General features: G+C 38.5%; 2 protein-coding genes across 3 annotated transcripts; both read right to left on the minus strand.

Moving 5' to 3' along the window:
• Positions 1-900: 900 nt before the first annotated feature.
• Positions 901-8,207, minus strand: LOC102717044 (phospholipid--sterol O-acyltransferase). Of its 2 annotated transcripts, XR_005811159.1 has the most exons (17): positions 7,962-8,207; positions 7,262-7,397; positions 6,404-6,548; positions 5,744-5,913; positions 5,587-5,663; positions 4,820-5,033; positions 4,181-4,355; positions 3,898-3,997; positions 3,702-3,796; positions 2,946-2,997; positions 2,803-2,874; positions 2,479-2,647; positions 1,773-1,877; positions 1,609-1,693; positions 1,440-1,522; positions 1,272-1,354; positions 901-1,122 (listed from the first exon to the last, which is right to left on the minus strand). XR_005811159.1 is itself a non-coding variant. In XM_006649098.3 (16 exons), the coding sequence occupies exons 1-15, from the start codon at positions 8,205-8,207 to the stop codon at positions 1,441-1,443; spliced, it is 1,923 nt and encodes a 640-aa protein (XP_006649161.2). In that variant the 3' UTR covers positions 901-1,354; position 1,440. The 2 variants fall into 2 exon arrangements, 1 of the variants encoding a protein (XP_006649161.2); XM_006649098.3 differs by having other exon boundaries at positions 901-1,354.
• Positions 8,208-11,129: 2,922 nt separating this feature from the next.
• On the minus strand, positions 11,130-15,423 carry LOC102717322 (very-long-chain aldehyde decarbonylase GL1-6). Its single transcript, XM_040521487.1, has 9 exons — positions 15,294-15,423; positions 14,952-15,175; positions 14,381-14,833; positions 13,885-14,275; positions 13,299-13,406; positions 12,620-12,820; positions 12,415-12,513; positions 12,129-12,302; positions 11,130-11,582 (listed from the first exon to the last, which is right to left on the minus strand). Exons 1-9 carry the CDS (start codon positions 15,351-15,353, stop codon positions 11,391-11,393), a joined length of 1,902 nt encoding a protein of 633 aa, XP_040377421.1. The 5' UTR covers positions 15,354-15,423; the 3' UTR covers positions 11,130-11,390.
• Between the last annotated feature and the right edge of the window lie 5,377 nt (positions 15,424-20,800).

Here is a 20,800-nt window from a genome sequence, read left to right on the forward strand (position 1 = left end):
GGCCAAAAAAATTTGTTTGCGCAAAGTTTTGAGAGGATGTTTGGCTTGCTAACGCTACCAATTTATGAAATGGTCGCCTGTAAGCCATTTACAACAATTGCACTATTTGGTCATATCAAAACTTTGACAGTTTCCATTTGGTTTAATAAATTACAACAAACCAAATGGAAACTGTTAAAGTTTTAGTAGTGCCAATTTTTATGGCTTCAAACTAAATTGGCACCAAAATTCCTTAACAATGTTGAATATTTAGCTTGGTTGAGTTTACTCCCTGTGTTCCAGATTTCAAGCTATCCACACGTATTCAAGAAAAAAACTAAATAACATATTTCTAAATAAAAATATTTTTTAAATAAAAATTTATACTCATGTTACTATCTGTCTACAAGGCTGGAAAATAAACTAAAAAACAAAATCTTCTCCAAATTTAAGGTTAAAAATTCATATTTTAGAGTTGTTAGCCTCTCTGGGAACACAGGCACTCCAAGAAGCAACTCTTAAATTATTTTTATCCGAAATAAACGGAGTAAATCATGAAGAGGAAAAGACCATGCACTGAGATTGCCCATAAATCCATAATCATTGCGCCACTGCGCCGCAATTGAAGTGGAATAAATCCATAGTACCCGCGAGTACGCAGTAAAGCTTACCTTTGAAAGAAATCATTCACGCATGTGGCAGTTGGCACCAATTAATCGTATTGCAGAACATTTTTCACTTTTTATCTATAACTTTTAACTCTCCGTCTTATTAAAAAAATTATAATTGATATTTTTGTTTTTATTAGATGATAAATCATAAATAATATTTTACGTGTAACTAATTTTTTTCTAATTTCCTGAAAATTTTTCAAATAAAACGGACGGTCAAACGTTGGACACGAAAACCGAAGAATTTTTTTTTTTTTTGGATGGAGGGAGTATGCGTCTTTAAGGGGAAACAAAAACAGGTAGAGCGAGCCTTCCCAGACCGTGAATCAAGAGAACTTTATTGTCCAAAAGTTAACATTTACTCGTACTATATACATCTTTGCGGTCGCATGGTCATGGTCATGGGCCTTCAGAAAATTGGAAACACTTCTACAACTGCCATCCAATGTCCTAGCAATATCCTAATCTCCATCTTCAACCCAAAAGGTTGGTTAAAAAAATGTAGCACTTCGATCAGAATTATCAGCAAAATCTTCAAAAAAAGAAAAGGGAAACAGAATACGCCGGCTGCTAGGCAAGATGAAAATCATCATGGCTATAAGACTAACAGTACATGTTCACCTGTTTCTGGTCGAACCCGTTTTTATCCTCGGTTCAGTCCCCACTGAGTATTTCATAACCCTAAAAATTGATCCAGAAGAATTCTGCACCACAATACAACACTACACGAAGTTAAGAGTCTACGAGGGACATAAAACACCAAACATCAATAAATTGAAGGGCGCATACTTCAGAGATATTGTTGAAGGAGGTTAGTTGATGAATTTTTCAGCTTGCAGCTCATTCCTAGATGGACATCACCAAATGTGTACCTGGCATACAGTCACCAGAATCTTCAATTTTAACGATAACGGAAAAAGATAATAGCAAAGGAAAAATGGATAAATGAGTTGCAGACCTATATTCACAGTGTTCTGGAAAGCCACATCGAGCTTTTGCATAGTCCCAGTGGCAATCTTCATTTCTCAATGGGCCTCGGAAAGCTGTTTATGCACTTTGGAAGTTAAATCAAATGCAGAGTGGTTCATATTTCAAGTCATAGGAGTTGAAACTGAAACACACCTTTCGTCACAAATTTCGATTTCGCATCAGGGTGCATGTCATGCCACATTTCAAGCCACAACTCACGCATCAGCACCGGCATCCTAACAATATTCCTGTGATTTGCTGTTAAAATAATAGCATTCAGAATGAGTGTTGTAGGAATAATTAAACTTCAGCGAAGATTGCATGTTTTATATGGAGTTAGTGGCCATGCACAAATATTACCCCTAAATAACTGTAAATATATGCATATTCTAAGGTGGTGTTTGGGACAAGGGACTAAAAATTAGTCACTTGTCTCATCGAATGTTTGAGCGCTTATTATAAATAGTAAACGTAGACTATTAATAAAATCCATCCATAATCTTGGACTAATTCGCGAGACAAATCTATTAAGCCTAATTAATCCATGATTAGCCTATGTGATGCTACAGTAAACATGCTCTAATTATGGATTAATTAAGCTTAAAAAATTTGTCTCGTGAATTACCACTCATTTATGAAATTAGTTTCTTTATTAGTCTATGTTTAATACTTTAAATTAGTGTCAAAACATCGGATGTGACATGGGACTAAAAAGTTTAGCCCCATCTAAACAACCCCTAAAGCACGAACGTATACAGGGTTCTCTAATTCCCTTGTAGCAAGGCATAAAGCTGGTATAAGGAAACATGTTTAGACAGAAATATGAAACAAATTGGATAAAACAAATGAAGATCTGCACCTTTATCAAGCTCCCAGACAGCTGTTCTCCATCCTGGAATGCTTTCAGCATCTTCAAAGTATGTTATGTACTTCACATGTGGAGTCCTCGTCATGTTTGGAAGTATGCCATGGCCTTCGTGGTGATTGACATTCATCCTTGTTTGTAAATCAGATCCATCATGTTCTGCCTGCAAAAAAGAGTAGGATGCACAAAGTAGGAAAGTCGCACTAACATTGTGACATACTACAAGAAAAACAGTCAATGGTTCTATTAACCCAACAAACTAATAGTGAGGCCTCAAGCCCCTCCACTGAGGATCATATCACTAGGAACATTAGATACCTGTGGAGCCCTTGTTATGTTCACTTTTGGCCCAAGCCAATTCTTGCACCATGAGAGGGAATTGTAGGATACCTGCCACAAAGTCTTGCCTGTTCACCTCAAGACATTGAATTGACCTAAGAGGTTATCATAGTAGTACATACCGTTCCATCTCCGCTTGAATTGTTGGGCTTCCCGGTAACAGAATTACCTGATCTGGTAAGAATAAATTGTTACTATACATTCTAAAACAAAAGGCATATCAAATGTGACCAGATAAATAGTTGGTCAGATCAGAATTGTTTAACTCATCAAATCTCAAAGGTACAAATGTCAGTATTTTACAACAAAACAAGTGCACAAAAAGCAATTATCTGCACTAATTACCATTAGAAACCATGGAAACTTCTTAGGATCTTTGTTCAATCAAATTATCAATGAACTGAAGCTAGATTAACGAATTATAAACTCCACCACTAGTATTGGTAAATGCATATAACTCTTATTGACATTCCGGATGAAATAAACCAACTTGAAGCAAAAAAAAATACTATACAAGTATCTTCACAAGAAGCAGACATAGGTTGTTTGGTTCATTGCCACAATTTGCCTCAGCATGCCACACCTTAAGTTAGGCATCTGTTTGGTTCGTGCCATACTTCTGGCAAGATTCTTTCATCATTATAAGGGTTCCACACGTCATTGCCTCATAAAAGTGTGGCAAGTTTACACTATCCTAGCTAAAGTGTGACTTCAATTTTGTTGGCCATAAGTTAGGCATGTTAGCTAAAAAGGTATGGCGATCTTAGGAAATTTGAGTATGTCATCCAAACAGCCCCCATAAAGACATATAATGGATATTTCAAGAGAATTGAACACAAGAGTGCAAGACTTTTCAACATAAGATGTATGATACCTGCCTTGATAGTAGAGACCCTTCAAATTCATAAAGAATATCAGTTATTATCCAGTTATCTGGATATGGTTTGCCACTTGGTGCAAAATAATAGCCTACCTGCTTGATGAAAAAAGGCCACAAATTGGTGGATGGTAATGTGATTCGAAGCAAGTTAAAAGTAAAAGTTTTAACAACCAGAGAAAAACCCACAATTATACCTCAGTCTTTGAATCAATCCCATATATGCAGAAGACATTCTTTATTGGGGGTCTCTCCCAGGGCGTGAGGGGATTAAGGACAGGATCACCCTGGTAGTACCTGAGATCAACACAGCTCAAAATGAGAGGATTATATACAATCTAATTAAAGTGCACACATTCACTTCCATAAGCATAGCAAACATGAAATTTGGTAGTTTATTTTGAAGATAACATGTATGTAAAATTGTGAGTTGCAATTTACAATGTAGAAGCACTGGCGCATATAAAATCGCAAACTCACTTCTCAAGCTGATGGAGAAGCCCAACACTCTGAGGATCCCAATCCTTAATGGTTTTAAACAGGGTCCCATCTGAAACCTCCCTGGCAGAAAATGACAATAGAGTTGGCTTTCCACATTCCATGCTAGAAGTTATGTTCTCAGTTGTATCCATAACGGATGGGTATGCTTCCATATCTGCCAGAGAGAAACAGAAAATGTCAGAAAAGGTAGACCTGCTACATTGAAACAAGTTTACCTGTAATGACAAAAACTTTATATAATTTATTTAACGAACTTCATACATATAACTTAATTACAAAAATATCTATATATAGAAATTTTATACATCTGAACTTTATACGTATAAATATTTTGGTACCTAAACATTTAGCAAATGAATAAGTATTTTTTAAAAAATATAATGACAATGTTCAAATGGGCCTAAAGGGTTACATGGACTATATCCTCCATTAGCCTATCAGCCTGATTCGAAAAAGCCACCACTATCTTTTCCTACTTGGGCCTCTGGCGGATTCCTCGCATATTCATATTTAGGCCTCCAACAAATTATCGCGCACGAGCGCATGTGCGCTAGCCTTTTCAATTAGTAGGTCATTTGTCACCAAACTGAAAGCTAGGAAGAGATATCAACAAAGAACCTCGGACTGTAGGAACTTCGATGCTGACAAGGTTTGTGGGCCATCCTGAGTAATCAGACCTATACTCCATTTCATCACATTGCTGTCTGTGGTGGCAACCTCCTTTTCCCTCAAAGAAATGCTTCCAATATATATTATCAGCTTTGCAATATTCTGAGAATGGCATAAGCCATAAAGATGAACCAAATGCATTAAACATCAGCCGTGCTGTTCCCTGAAAACAATATAAGCAATTCTAGATGTGTAAGACATTATAGTACTAGGATGGCATATGATGTAACAACATTTAGTATTCTTAGCTGTAGTATCTAAAATATATAATAGGTACTTGAAGAGAGCTGGGATTCAACACGCTAGGTGTTATTTGCAGGGAGAGAAACTTGTACATCGAGATGCTAAGCCAACAAACAACTTCCCTAACTGACACATAAACTAGCATGGTCGTGGCACACGACCTGGCCATATGAATCGCTATGAGAGGTAAGTCACTGTTATCTCCAACAGTGCAAACAAATGTTCCCTTGCACATCTAGTAGAAGGGATGAAAGGAAATCGAAACAGTACTCTTAGAAAGATCAGGAACATAGTAAACAATAGGCAAAAGAATCCCCACTAAATCTAGTGCATACAACAAGGAAATAAAAAACATTTAGTATTGAACGGCATACTTAAAATCCATAAGCTGTAAATTCATAATATCAGAAATATAGTCTCCTGATGGCAAAGGAGGACACATTATTGAAAAAATATAACTCATAAAGACTGACCTCGCTGACTGGAAGACCAAATGTTGCTCCAGAAAGAGCAGCTTTAACTGCTTCAGTAGAACCAAGAAGAGGTGCACCTGAAAGCATGGGAAAATGGAAAAAATGATACTGATAGACAGTGATGTTGATGAATTAAGATTCCTCCTGGTTTACGTACCAACTGCAAAGTATGCATGTATGTGTTCATCAAGCCATCGGATATAGTGCTTGGGAGCGATTTCTAGTTTCAACCATTCCAGGAAGTAGCGAAACACGTTATTACCCATGGAATGAGCAAACACTAAAGAAGGCCCTCCTCGAAGTTTCAATGCAGTTTCAAAAGTTAACCTGCGCTGAAAAGGACTGTGAGCATCAAAACACCCACATCCCTCAGCATATAACAATGAATTTCCCCAGTATCCTTGTATCATCATCAAGTATTGTATAAAATTTAAGGAAACTACATTCAAAATCAAGTGAAAATGATGCCGTAAAAAGTGAAAAAAAAAAACATGGTCTATCAGTTTTAGCTTGCATGCACACCAAAGGAAACTAGCTTTGTATTTGTGATACTACTATTAGTTGTGCTTGAAGTTGGCCAAAATTTTGATGGTGTGGAAAGTAAAAAAAAGTGAGTATATTTTGGTTGATACAATTTAAAAGCATTTTTGCACCCATGCTAGGGAGTAAGGATGTGCTCAGAATGGAAAATATGCAAGATCATTGATTATATAAACACTGTACTCAGTTATTTCCAAAATATCAAATAATATCGAAAAGCCTACGAGCAGTGCGGGAATTGATTGCTACGCGACATGAGAAGTAAAGTATTACAAACTTTAATTTGTGGAAGTACAGATCCCTCTCCTCCAGCATCGAAGGGGGCAGCCTCCAATCGTATGGAACAGCGATAATAGCATTAGCTTCAATACCAAATTCTACACACCATTTGACCCATTCTTTCCACACTGAGGAAAGAGGACCTGAAACCTTGGCCAATAAAACCAAATTAGTAAAAGTCCCTTTTATGGCTAATCATTTTTTTGTTCTTTGTGGATGATTGAGATAGGGAGTTCCATAGTTTACTAGTGAACATGAGTACACAATATAACCTAGCTAATACTATTATTATTCTAATGAAAATATCCATTACTGATGTACAAAAGCTTGAGAATGACTGGGAACATGTAAGATACTCCAGTTGTCCAATTGCTAAATGTCATGTGCATCAGATTAAGACAGAACAGTTGTTTGTCTCTTTTGTACTAATATCTGTATTTCGAGCAAATGAGGCAAACGCTCTCAAGGCAAAAGCGCACAGAATTTTGCTCATGACTTAAGCTCCAAGTCAAAACTAGGAAAGGGGCATGTTCCTGGTGAATGACTACCAGTCTACAACTGGCGAAATGGGCCTTGCCCTACTGCTCCATACCACCTGCAAACTGTTAGATCTGATGACAAATATTGTCTGCCTCACTTGCCATTGATGTTTTTTTTCCATTGTGCATGAGTTGATGTGCAAAAACAAACTACATTTTCTTTCTTTCTTCCCCACAGGGGTACCCAGACTTAAGAGATGACAGATGAGCATAAATCACAATCTATCACATCGTAGACACTTTGTGCAACATACTTGTACTTAAAATTAGAGAATCCAGTCAGTACCAAGGACAATTAAGCAAGGCATATAACTTACCTGTTATATAACCAGGGTCTAATTCTGTAATCGCAGAAAGGCCACTGTCAGGCCTTGACTTGCACTCTGGGTGATCTGTCTGATTGTAAGGGTCAAGCAGCATGCATTTGAGCCAGCAATTAACAGCAGACAAAAGCTGCACCATGAGCCAGATTAAGTCACAAGTAGTCAAGTATGAATATGGAAAGGGTATTACTATTCAGGGGGGAAACCTAACAAATACTTAAATAGGAACACCTACATGAAGATAATATAGAATCTGTCAGTTTGTTCGTTGCACAGATTATCCAATTAGGCCAGACGAGGCCTTGCAGAAAACAGCACCAACCAACCGCAGTTTACTAATAGCCCTTTCTACTGAAGTAATGATAAACCTCTCTAACTGAAGTTGAACATGTCACTAGTTTTAGCATGGTTTACGTAGCACATACAACCGATTTAGTCCTAAAATATTACCAAATCTGTAACTAGATGGTCACTCAAAACAGGCAAGTATGCAGGCATCTCGTTTGCACACACGCATCTGGCTGATGGCTCATCTCAAATTACTTTGATACATCAGCATATCACAGAAAACAAACAAACGAATCCTAATAAGAGCAAACGCATATACAAATTCAAAAAAACAACAGTAATCACCACCAGGAAAGTAGCTTTCTGAAGATCACGAGAAGAACGGTACGGATCGGGGGGCTTTCACCTTGGCGGTGTCGAGCCAGACGGAGTCGAGGGGGTTGAAGTCGAAAGGCGAGTAGGGGCAATCCAGCACAGACCACGCGCGCAGCTGCGTCGACGCGAACCCGGGGATTATGATCCCCGACAGCTTCCGGTAGTCGAAGTCCGCGCCGCCATCGCCTCCGCCCGCCGCCGCGGCCGCCGCCACCACCGCTGCGACCGCCACCGCCGCGCAGGCGAGGTCGCCGCGCCGGCGCCGCCGCCGAGGCATCGCGAAGAGAGGCGATCTGACGATTCACGGGTCGAGACGGGAATGCAGGAGCTGGACGAGGAGGAGTCCAGCGCGTGCATCGAGAAGGGAGGACGTGGATCGATCTGGGCCGTCCGGTTCGCGCAGGACAGGTAGGATGTCGCGGGAACGGACGGCGGGAGATCGGCCGCGTGTCCCTCTTCCCCAGAAGGAGGTCTCGTGTCGTGTCGCTGGGTGAGTGGGTCCGAACCGAACTCCCGACAAGGGGGAGTGGAGTAGCCCGAGTTTGACTGGCAGTTCGGGGCCACGTGTCATCACGGCCACTTTTGGCCCGTTGGTTTTGTTGATGAACGGCTCGGATTCTGTGAGAGGTTTGGCGTGTATCGACAACTGCTCCCTAGCGGAGTAGGAGGTCCCACGTGTCAGTGACGAGTTAGAGCTGGTGTACGCCCGCTGAGGTGTGTTCTGCGGGGGAGTTCGTTTTCGTCCGACTTTTTTTTCTAGTTTATGCCTTATCTAATATTTAGACACTAATTAGAAGAATTAAATATAGATTATTAATAAAATTCACCTCATACTCTGGACTATTTTACGAGACGAATCTATTGAGCATAATTAGTCTATGATTAGCGAATATGATGCTACAGTAAACATTTACTGATCATGGATTAATTAGGCTTAAAAATTTCGTTTTATAGTTTTTATTTATGTAATTAGTTTTGTTATCAGTTTATATTTAATACTTCTAATTAATGTTCAAATATCCGATGTGACAACGGACTAAAAAAAAGTCTCTGGATTCAAACAACCCCTAAGTAGTAGGTGTCATTACGGAATATTGCATTCTTCGTAGTTTATTCTGCTATGATTTGTTCTATATTAAAAAATTTAAATATATTTTATATGTTTAATTTTATAACTGTAACATAACAAGTCTCTATGAGGTATTATTAAAGGTAGAACCTAGTATTAACTCTTTCATTATCTACGCCAGTGACATTAACTTATTTTATAAGCGTATGTACAAAGATAGAGTCGGATACGATTTCTTTAATAATACAATAAAATATTTTCATTATCTTTTAATCTATCTCATGTAAATAAAATTTTTAAATAAATGTCAAAAGTCGACTCTAAGTTATTGTCATGCATAATCACAATTTTTCTCTTTCATCACCTCTCTTTTCTCTATGGTAGCATATTTGCTCATGTGACCATGGAGAGAGACAACTAATAATAGCCATTGTACATGGCCTAATAAGTTGTAAGTAAGTTAATGCTATACCTATGTTTATCAGGCAATTTCTGAGCGTCTTGAAAAAAATTCAAATGACATATTTGTAAACAGAAAGTAATTTATACATAAAACTTTTATATACGTATTCATAGCGATCTAAAAGCCAAAGGTAAAAAATAAACTACAATAAAAACATCAAAGCTAACTTGAAATTTAAAATTGAAAATTTAAGTTTTGACTTGTAAGCATGAGCAAAAGCCGAAAGATGAGGTTGTATGATTGTTCAATCTCTTGTTTGATGTAATATTGGGAGAGATTTCATGTTTTTTTATCATAGCATGCATTTGAAGTCATTAACTTAACTTCTAAAAGCTAACAAAGATCATAGAGTAAATTTCATTTAAATAACCCCAGGTACCTGCCAGCCTCAGCCAAAACTAAACTACGTTGGCCATTATAGGGACGAAGGCCACGTTCGGCTCTCCTATTTATTATCTCAGATTCTCTCGTTTTTCACACACATATTTTTTAAACGGTTAAATGATATTTTTTTAAAAAAATAAAATTATTTTAATATATTTTATTTTTAAAATAATTAATAATTAATTAAATCATGTACTAATCGTGCCGTTCGCACCCAAACCACCATATTTTGGATCCCTTCCGAGGACAATGGGTGCTTGATTCCAGCTTAGGTCTTTAGTATACCGTGTGGAAGGGCGAGGGTTTTCCTTGGGACTGAGGTTGGGCATAGCATGAGAAAGCCACCCTCCGCAGAAATGAGATAGCCTGCACACGTACCAACAACATATATAGATTTTAATAAAAGTAGCTGCACACCACCATCAGCATCTCCATCTCCACGGGGAAGGGACGGAGTAGGAGGAGAAAGGGAAGGGACGATGTACCATCGCAAATTCTCCCAGCGTGACCTGCGTCGCATTTTGCCCGCGCGGTCGCCACAGTGCCGTTTGCCTGCGCAGCCTCCATCTGCTCGGGAGTGATGACTTTCTTTTGTAGGTGTACTCTTCTCGAACCGCTAAAACCTCTTCTTTGACTTAGACTTTCTCATTTCAGTGGTTAGCTTTTCTTTCTATTACTTTAAAAGTGGATTTTTTGACTAGAAATAGAACATGTTATGTATACGGACATATGAATATGGTAACATTACCTTGAGTAGCAGACAATGCACAAACTAACTATAATCCGAAGAATATATGATAAACTACAGTAAGCCTTTTCAATGCCCAAATGACTCCTTTTGTAGAACAAAATTGGTGATGTTCTTTTATATACCAGTTGGTTATCTTATTTTATCATGAAAGGTGGCCATCCCTATTGCCTTGGAACGTTTACTTAGTAAACTGCTTCTTGGATTGTTACACAAAAGGACGTTAAATTATTGTTTCTGCATCTTGTGCATCTTGTGCTTTCATCCGTTGCAACGGACAATATGTTATTACTCTATCTGTTTTTTATTTGATGTCATTGACTTCTAGAACCACGTTTAATTATTCCTCTTATTTAAAAATATACAATTATTAATTATTTTGTTATAATTTTTTTTATTACAAAAAACTTTAAAATGACTTATAATTTTACATATTTGCATTAAAAATTTAAATAATACGAGCAGTTAAAACGTAAATCCAAAATTAAACCTCGTCAGATAGAAAAACATGAAGGAACGTAAAAGAAAAGGGCTAGAGGGAGTAATACAGCAGCAGAATAGAAGTATATTATCTCCAAATCATGATCTTTGATTTATGCTCAAACAATAGATGATTACACCGGCAGAGGGAACAGAATAGTACAGCTTGGGATTTCACCGCTGGACATTTAATTAATTTGGATCATCAAGACCACTGAAGAGATACACCACCACACACACGCCAGGCAGCCAGGCTGACGCTGCTTGAATCTTGATCCAGTTTCCTTCCAGTTCTTGTGTCCTGTGCACCACCGTGCTACGCCGCAGCGGTGGCGTTCCCGGTGGGCTGGTGGTGGTCGTATGGCCGGAACCCGCGCTCCAGCGCGGCGCTCCAGGCCTTCTGGACGCCGGTGACCCTGCCGCCGCACTCGTGCGCGTCCCACCTCTCCAGCGCGTGCACGATCCCCGCCGCCCGCCACGCGCTCATCACCCTCCTCGGCAGCCAGTTCTGCAATCCCCCGTTACGTACGCTTATTATTACCAATCGAGCGAAATTTATATATGCACGTGCTTCGCCCGTTTCATATTATAGGTGGTTTGACTTTTTCCCAAGTCAGATTTTATTAAGTTTAACCAATTTCTTAGAAAAATATAGCAACATATTTATTATTAAATTAGTTTTATTTTATATATGTTATAATATATTTGTCTTGTGTTAAAAAATACTAAAATATTTTTTGATCAAACTTAAAAATAGTTGATAAAAAAAGTTAAACGAGTTATAATATGGAACGAGTGAAGTATTCTTTAGTGATTTAAAAAAAATAAAGACCGAAATGTACGCTACGATAAAGATATTAAAACAATTCTATATTTAAGTTTTAAAATTTAAAATTTAGCGGGGGGCGAAAAGCTGAAGAGCAAAAAAAACTTAATTTTAGCTGTTGCGGTCCGCGTATAAGCTGAAGAGCAAATAATGGAGGTGATATCCTACGCTTTCTCTTCGTTTTTGTGTGTAAGCAGTAAGAGCATTGTGCAGGACACAGGTACGTACCTCGCAAACGTGAAGGTTTTCGAAGGATTCAGGGACGAGCAGCGCCGGGGTGCAGTGGTAGATGCAGTCTTTGCGGGCCTTGTTGGGAGGGAACTGCGAGTATGGCACGAAATGGACGCCTTCCTGGGCTTTCATCTGCTCCTCGTCCGTCAGCCCGTCGCCGACGAGCCACACCTGCAAATGCAATTTCATCCATGCATGCCGCCATTGTTCAGTCACCCAGCTTATCATGGTCAAGTATTCAAGCAGTAGATCAGCGCATGCAGTGCATGTGTTGATTGCTAACCTTGCTGCTGTAACTGTGAGACAAAACCAGATGCTTCTGCATTTCAGGCTGCACCTGCTGCTTCAGGCATTCATACAGCTCCTTGTTTACCACCCTCACCTGTTCCAGATCACATCCAGTAATAACAACTTGTTAAATCACCAGATCGAGTCTCGTAATAACAGCCTAGATTAATTTCTTTTTTGCTGTCAAAGGAGTGCTGGACCTGTGTCTCTCTCTTGCAGAGGGACAGGGTAAGGACGAGAGAGATCTTGTTTGCGTTTCCCAGCAGGAGCACGTCGCTGGTGCCATGAGGGATCATGTTGAGGACGGCGGCAACAGCGAGGCTGGTTCCATCGACGATCTTTGTCTTGAGGTTGGGCTTCCTGGTGACATATAGCTCCCCGTTTCTGTTCAGATCGTACCCCTGCAAATCATTCAGAGACTTCAATTAGCATCACCTGACATATATCCGTGCAGAACCATGCGGATTTATGGGGTGAACATTTAGTACACACTTGTCCATGATCATGCATGCATGCCACTAAATGCTACTCCTAATACTGTTCCTTCTATCAGACCTCTCTCGATCTGGTTGGTGAAAATATGCTAATGCAATCATGCATGATTGATAATTACCAACTGTCTGATGCTGATGCTAATAAGTAACAAACTTGCACTAAATCTTGGTAGATGCATTCGGGCCCATGTAACTATAAAATTGCAAAGATTCAGACTTGAAGTGCTACGGCATGCAGAGAGCGAGTGACACAACGCAGCAGTGGCTGGTATTACGAGCTTGCACCTACTGCTGGTACTGTTACATTAAAGTGGGTGAACAGTGAGAAGGCATGCATTGAATTGAATTGGATCTGTCAGGGGCAGCGTTGTTGCATTGCATTTACCTGGTTCAGGAGGCCGAGCGTGAGGACCCTCGCGCCACTTGCTTCTGCGTCTGACACCGCCTTCTCTATCAAACGGCTGACCGCGTGCCCATCACTCTTCGACGTATACTGCGTCCGCATCCATTAATACCCCCATTAATTCACTCTTTCTCGGACACAAAAACATTCGAAACTATAACAATATTACTTAATTTCTTTATGTGTTTTATAAGATGTTTTATACCGCCCCATTAAATTATATGGATGTCAACAAATTAAACTTATATATAAAACATGCATATTCATATATACATAAATAAATTTAGACATAGTCACGACATCTTATAATATTATAATATGAAATTTATGAAATGATTTCTACGTGTTTAAGATATGTTTCTGAAAAATGTATAAAAATGTTTATGTTTTGAAATGGAAGTGAGACTAAAAAATAAGGGTTTTTTTTTTATCATCTAGGGACCAAGATTTTTAGTATATTTTTTTGTTACAATGTACTTTTAAGATACCAAATCTTTTGCACTAAAAAATATGGTATAAAAAAGTTTAAAAAAATAAAATACGGAAATTGTAGGGGTAGTATACGTACATGGGAGGTGAACCTTGGGATGACCCAGGTCTCGATGTTGAGCTTGTCGAGGCGGTTGGCCTCGGAGCGGAAGGTGGAGGCGAAGAGGGAGAGGAGCGGCGAGGCGAGCGACGAGGCGGCGCGGATGGCGAGGCGGCCGGCGGAGGCGGCGCCGAGAGGCGCGGAGGCGACGGAGGCGAAGCCGAGGCGGAGGTGGAAGAGCGACTCCGGCGCGGTGAGGTGCGTGAGGTGCACCACGTCCGGCCGCGCCGCCTGCTGCTGCTCCCTCCCCTGCAGCGTCCTCTCGTACAGGTCGTCGCTCGACTTGTCCATCGTCCCGTAAATGTAGTCGTACATCGGCATGAACAGCGAGTAGTTCGTCCTGAACTGCGTGTGATGCAGCGAATGAAACCTGCACAAATCTTTCACTATTAGTATAACTATTAACTAATTAATTATTCATCTCCCATCGACAGCGAGACGTCAATAGCAACAAAAAAGAAAAAGAGTTACATACGATGGAGTGTAGAGGAGGTATTTGAGAGGGGGGAAGACGTCGAAGAGGAGCTTGGGGACGAGCTCGAAGTTGCAGTGGCCGAGGTAGTTCATGAAGTCGATGTAGACGAGGTAGCCGTTGGCGGTGAGGACGGAGGCGGTGCCGGTGGCGACGGTGGTGAGGATGGGGATGGCGAAGAGGACGAAGTAGACGGCCTCCTCGGCGAAGGGGTGGATGACGGAGGTGATGGGCTCGGTGACGATGGAGGCGTGGTGGTGCGAGTGGTACCGCGCGTACAGCCAGTGGTGGTGCAGCGCCCTGTGCAGCCAGTAGTAGAGGAACTCCACCGGCCCCACGTGCAGCGCCGCCGTCATCACCAGCCCCCTCGAGCTCCACCACGGCACCCCCTGCGCCTGCTGCACCGTCGCGTTCACCGCGTAGAATATCAGCGCCGTCAGGATGATCTGGTCATCCCTGCAGCCATCATGCACATTCAATCATGCATTTTGTAAATATATATTTGGATCGAACGAACATATTTTGTATTTGTTGTTGTTGAGTTTTGTGAGTGATTAATTGATTGATTAATTACCAGTTCCTTTCTCTGTCGACCTGCTCGAAGTCGAGGCTCTTGTGGACGATCTTGTGCTTGCTCCTGGCGGTCTGGTGGCGGGACACGGTGATCCAGAGCTGGCTGTAGAGCAGCCGCATCAGCACGACGGGAAGCACCATGAAGCTGAGGAGGTCCCTCTCCTCGCTCCTCGCCGTCACGAACTTGTACGTGCTGCGCGCCGCCCATGGCGCCAGCAGCACATACTGCATGCATGCATCCAGCCACACACCATTGTTACACACAGCAGCTAGCTTAACTATCTATCTATCTGATGACATAAAAAATAAAACACCAGATCGAGAGCTATAATGATGCTGATACCTTGTAGTTTCCAAGGTCATGCCACGGCCAGCGAGTGAAAGGCCCAGGCTTGGAGGCCATCGCTAGCTTCAAATTGGTTGGGTGTGATTGTGTCGATCCTGCTTATTCCGGCGAATGCAGCTGTGGTATCGAGGATCGTATGGCTGATGGTGGCTTTATATAGGCTCGGCGAGATCGAGTAGCTAGCTAGCTCGATCGATCGATCGACTCCTCCATTGATCATACAGCACGGCCGGATCAAATGGCGAGAGCTTTTACTCCTGTGGCCCCTCCTGCAGATGCAGGCCAGGGCCAGCCACGCTGCGGGTATTTTTACAGCTTGCTCCGTCACGGATTTTACAGCTAGCTTAGGCCCCGTTGAGTTCCCAAAATTTTTCCTAAAAACATCGTGTCGAATTTTTAGACATCTAAATAAAATATGAAATATATATAAATATTAAAACTAATTACATAGTTATGGAGAAAATAGTGAGACGAATCTTTTGGGCCTAATTAGGCGTGATTAGCCATAAGTGCTACAGTAACCAATATATGCTAATGACAGATTAATTAGACTCAAAAGATTCGTCTCGCGGTTTCCAGGCGAAATCTGAAATTTGTTTTGTAATTAGACTACGTTTAATACTTCAAATATATATTTAAAGTTTTGATGTGATGTTTTTTTGCAAATTTTTTTTCAAACTAAATAAGGCCTTACTCCCTCTCTCTCAGAATATATACTGCCTCCGGTAATTAATGCTTGTCGTTAGGACAAAAGGTTGTGGTTGAAAATAGTTAATTTGGATGTCCGAAGCGCCATATATAACTGCCCGGAGTTAGTAAGATTTTGTTTTGTTTTTATTAGCGCAAGGGTTTAACTAGAGATTAGCCCCTTAAGGTAGAATTTTTATGTCACAAAATTAATATTATTAGATTTGCATTTGAAAATACTGAATATACTCTTGTTTCACTTAAGTAATAATGTAATATATTTAGGAATGCAGCGAGTAATTAGCTGGTGATCCGCATTAGACCACGGGAGTAAAAAAGTGGGGTTTACACCAACTAGTTGACTCAAACCAGTCCATACGATCCACGAACGAGGGCTTATTCGGTTTAAGGAATTTCTAAATTTTAGAAATAGGAAAAATATAGTAATAAGACAAGAATACATGTGCAGACATATAGAATTGAAAAACATATAAATTCTTTCTTTAGCATTGTGAAAATGAGGTTAGAGTGGATTCTTTTTTTCTATGTTTTGCTCCTAATAGTGGAGAGATAGGAAATTTTCCTATAGTTTTTCTTATGTGTATTCCTTTGAAATGAGTGCCGCTATAATATGCATTTCACATTGCTACACTTTTTCTTTGCAATTCTTTAAAACGAAATAACCCTGAACAAGGAGTTAGCTGGTGGGTCATTCACTAACTTTGTTAAGCTACATATTGGAGTACTATATTAGGCTAGCTAGACTTGATGTCATATACAAAGTGTGGATAACAAAATCCAAGTCACAGTTTCGACAACGTTAACAAAAAAATTGACAGTCTCTCATATGTGGGACATTGTAGAAGAAAAAAAAAATGTGGTTCGTCATAATTGTGATATGAAACAAAACGAGTGATGAAGACAAAACTGTGATTTTAGTCTTAGACGTGGCAAGCTGTAGCATGCAAGCACTCCCATATTCATAGCTAAAAAGAGAGAAATTTTATAGTACCTCAGAAATTACTATTAAATACTCCCTTCGTTTCATATTAAGATTTTTGGATTTATCTATATTCATCCATATATCAACGTATATATTGTATATGTATGTCTAGATATAGTATACATATAAATCTAGGCAATGTCAGAAAGTCTTATAATATGAAATGGAATATGAAATGGAGTACGTACCAAATTTTCACTAATTCTTTTACTCTGAGATATATAACTAAGGTTGGTACAATCTTACGTACTTAAAAAAATAAACAAAAATGAAAGAATGGTCGTTTCGATAAACATTTCAATTGAAAAGGAGATAGCCGGTTGTCTAGTTATTTTTTCAGCTGTAATTAACAAGTATTCAGGCCTATCGTTCGAGATGCATTTAGGGGATGTTTTTAGTTGCCGGTCATACTCTAACGAAAATTTCTACAGTTTTTAAATAAAGTATCTGTACGTACCAAATTATTATTGTGAATTTTTTTTACCTCTAGATACCTTGTAGAATAGTTGGAGATACTAAATTTTTGCACTAGAAAATATGATACCTATATGCACCTTCGTTCACATAGTAAGAAAACTCTATTTTGAAATAATATTTTTATTTCTAGCTTTATAAATCTATAAATCTAAAGTTATAATTACATTGACAGTAACATTTGATGAACCATTCGATTCTTTTTTCATATAAAGTATAAACTTTAGATCACTTTAATTTGACTTGGAAACCACATGTTCTCACTAGATCTATGCAAAATATGACCTTAATTAGTTTCCATAAAACTTCTCAAATTCTCCATCAATGACTTCGTATCTGTAAAATTGTAATGCGCGTTGTCAGCTAGGATTAGATGGGAGACAAAATATTGTAAAATGCACTGTTATTGGATATTCTCCAACCTTTATTCCACAAACATTTGTGACTGCTTTAATATTGACTCTAACCGATATTTCTTATATATTTATATGGTTAGATTATGATGAACAAAAGCTTAATGCTTATGTTTAGGATATAACATGCTTTAATAATACGAGATATTTTAATTAAATATTCATAAAACATTATAAGATAAGCATTCAAAGTTTGAACTTGAATAGTGTCAGATGGTAATTAGTTGGAATGGAGGTAGTATGCTCGAGCAAAAGTTGAAAGGACCCATCTTTCTTTCCCAATTGACCTTAAATATTTTTAAAATAAAATGGATACAACATATTTGATATCATGCATGATCTATTTTATTGCACTGCCACCCTATTTTTCACTTCTATTTATACTTATAATTCAAAATTTGAATTTTTAACCTTAAATTTAAAGTTCATTTTAAGGTTTTTATTAAAGTTTATTTTCTATTAGATCGTTAAACACATATATAAAAAATTTTATTCACAAATTAATTTTTCTTTAAAAAATACTGTTTGATTTTTTTTTTCATTGAAAAAGACAACCCATCAGCCCCTACGTAGGTTGGCATCATCGACACATGCGCGTATAGAATGTGGACCAAATTAATTAACAACAGACGTACTACTATATCACTACTAAACCAGATTACCGCCAGATCACTAGCCCACGTACGTACACTGGTACACACTACGGTTAGGAGTAGTCACATACTCACGGATGAAGTTGATAACAACGTATTATTTTTCCTTTTTCGAACTTGTAGTTTATAATTTTAAAATTAAACCCTCCAAAAGTTTATATTAAGACATAAATCTTTTAGTCATGTCATAGCCAATGTTATTTGGTCATACCAGCGAAAATGAGTTTATAATATTATTTTGCCATGACAGCGGGACTGTCGTTTAACTTCTCATAACATTATTATTTGGCCACGTCGGATGAAGTGATATGGTCAAAATAATTTAGATATAAAAGTAAGTTCTAACAGGGATATAGTTTTAAAATTAAGAAAACAAAAAGGTTCAAAAGACAAATAAAAATTCATAAGAGCACACATGATTGTAGTATGAAACAGCAAATGGATGTACCCTGAGAGACCGTGACATGCCCTTTTTCTGATAACATTTTTTGTACGTACCCAGTGGCCGGTCTGTTGTGCGTAGCAGTCGAAGTAGGTCGCTGGTGGTTGCGATCATGAAAGCTGCAACTCCGGTCTATTCTCCGGACGGCCGGTGCACATTGAAGAGGGGAATTCAAGATGGAATTTACGGTGCTTTTGTGTGTCCGGTAGTGTTTGAGAGCTACTCACACCTAGCTGAGTATGAGAGCTGCTCTCCAGCTCAACTCTGCCTCCTGGCAGACTTCATTGCGATGGCATCCGTGCCAGGATAGGACCAGGCCGAGTTTTTCTGCCAGATTTACTTGTTTTTCGATCGTACATTTTTCGAGTTATTATAAAAGTTATTTTAAAAATCATATTATCTATTTTTTAATTTTTATAATTAATAATTAATTAATCATATACTAATCTATTACTATATTTTTCACGCTGGATAACTAACCTCCAACCAAATGCAGCCGTGCCTCCTTCTATATTCCTTTTTTTTCCGTTGGGTATACTCCATCAGTTTTAAAATATACTCCTTTAATTTATTTAATTTTAGGATGTTAAACCAACCAGTAATATTTATAGAAATATTTTATTTAGGTAGAAAAGATTTACATATATCAGAATAGTTTGTTTAGTGTAAATCATATCGATTTTTTTATTAATAGTTAAGGTTTAAAATATTTAAGTTAGCGCTGCTCTAAAGTTAACTATATTTTAAAATAGACCAAGTAGATATTTCTCCCATTTTGTTGCATTCATAGCTCCTTAATCATTTTGTTGTACACGTATACGTAAAACAGTTGATTGCAAATCATAATAAAAGCATATATATAACCACGCCTAGGACCATTACTCCTCTAATCCTCTTCCCCTCCATATCAATCTGTTTGGTGTATTTGATAGGCACTTTTTCTCCCATTCTTTCATTCGTGGCTCCTTCATGATTTTGATAGGTACTGGCAAATCGTAATAAAAACTTGGAAATATCATTTAGTTAGAGTGCATATACTACATCCGTTCTAAAATAACTTTATTTTTTATTTTTTATTTTTCTGTGTCTAACGTTTACTATCCGTCTTATTTAAAAATTTTATACAAACACTTAAAAAATAGTCACGCATAAAGTACTATTCATATTTTATCATCTAGTAACAATAAAAATATTAATCACAAAAATAATTTAAATAAGACGAAGAGTAAAAACATTATATCAAAAAACTGAAAAATGAAGTTATTATGGGACGGAGGTAGTAAGAAAATTATTTAAAAAAATAAAGAAGAGATACATGCAGACTCATAGCTAGGAGAATTACCATGGATTGGACATCACAAAATTCACATAGTTTAAGCCATTACAAAGGATTTTGTAGATTCTAAAAATTCCATCCTTCGTTTCAGACAACTAAACATGAAAATTATATTATGCTATATTCCCATATAAACAAATCCGGTCAAATGTCTCAAATTTTATTTTATCATACTACAAATAGAAACATAAACAATAAACAAAGAGATTTGCTACGATCCAAAAAATAAGTACATCGAGATATCGCTATCTCACGGTACTAAATCATTTTTTATCATTGGATCTAGCTCAGTAGAATAGGCATTATAAGGGCCCGTTTGGTATTATAAGGGCCCGTTTGATAGAGCTCTGAACTCCAGATCCTAGCTCCAAACTCTAACTCTAGTGAGAGCTTCTTCTATGGGAGCTGTAGAGTAGATCAAAACTGTTTGGCTAGCTTGGTCTGCTGTAGAACTCCTAAACAAGACGATACAGAGTATATTGACAATAATACTCTT

This window comes from Oryza brachyantha, chromosome 2 (assembly GCF_000231095.2).
Source record: "Oryza brachyantha chromosome 2, ObraRS2, whole genome shotgun sequence".
Taxonomy (NCBI): Eukaryota; Viridiplantae; Streptophyta; class Magnoliopsida; order Poales; family Poaceae; genus Oryza; species Oryza brachyantha.

Bases quoted from the DNA above. Each gene is read 5' to 3' on its own strand.
- LOC102717044 (XM_006649098.3), bottom strand. From the start codon at position 8,207: ATGCCTCGGCGGCGGCGCCGGCGCGGCGACCTCGCCTGCGCGGCGGTG. The intron at 3,797-3,897 runs GTATAATTGTGG...TTCATCAAGCAG, and splicing joins GGATTGATTCAAAGACTGAG to GTAGGCTATTATTTTGCACC. The intron at 1,694-1,772 runs GTGTGTTTCAGT...GTGCATAAACAG, and splicing joins ATCGAAATTTGTGACGAAAG to CTTTCCGAGGCCCATTGAGA.
- LOC102717322 (XM_040521487.1), bottom strand. From the start codon at position 15,353: ATGGCCTCCAAGCCTGGGCCTTTCACTCGCTGGCCGTGGCATGACCTT. The intron at 14,276-14,380 runs GTATGTAACTCT...AGATTTGTGCAG, and splicing joins TACCTCCTCTACACTCCATC to GTTTCATTCGCTGCATCACA. The intron at 12,303-12,414 runs GTTAGCAATCAA...TTGCATTTGCAG, and splicing joins CTCACAGTTACAGCAGCAAG to GTGTGGCTCGTCGGCGACGG.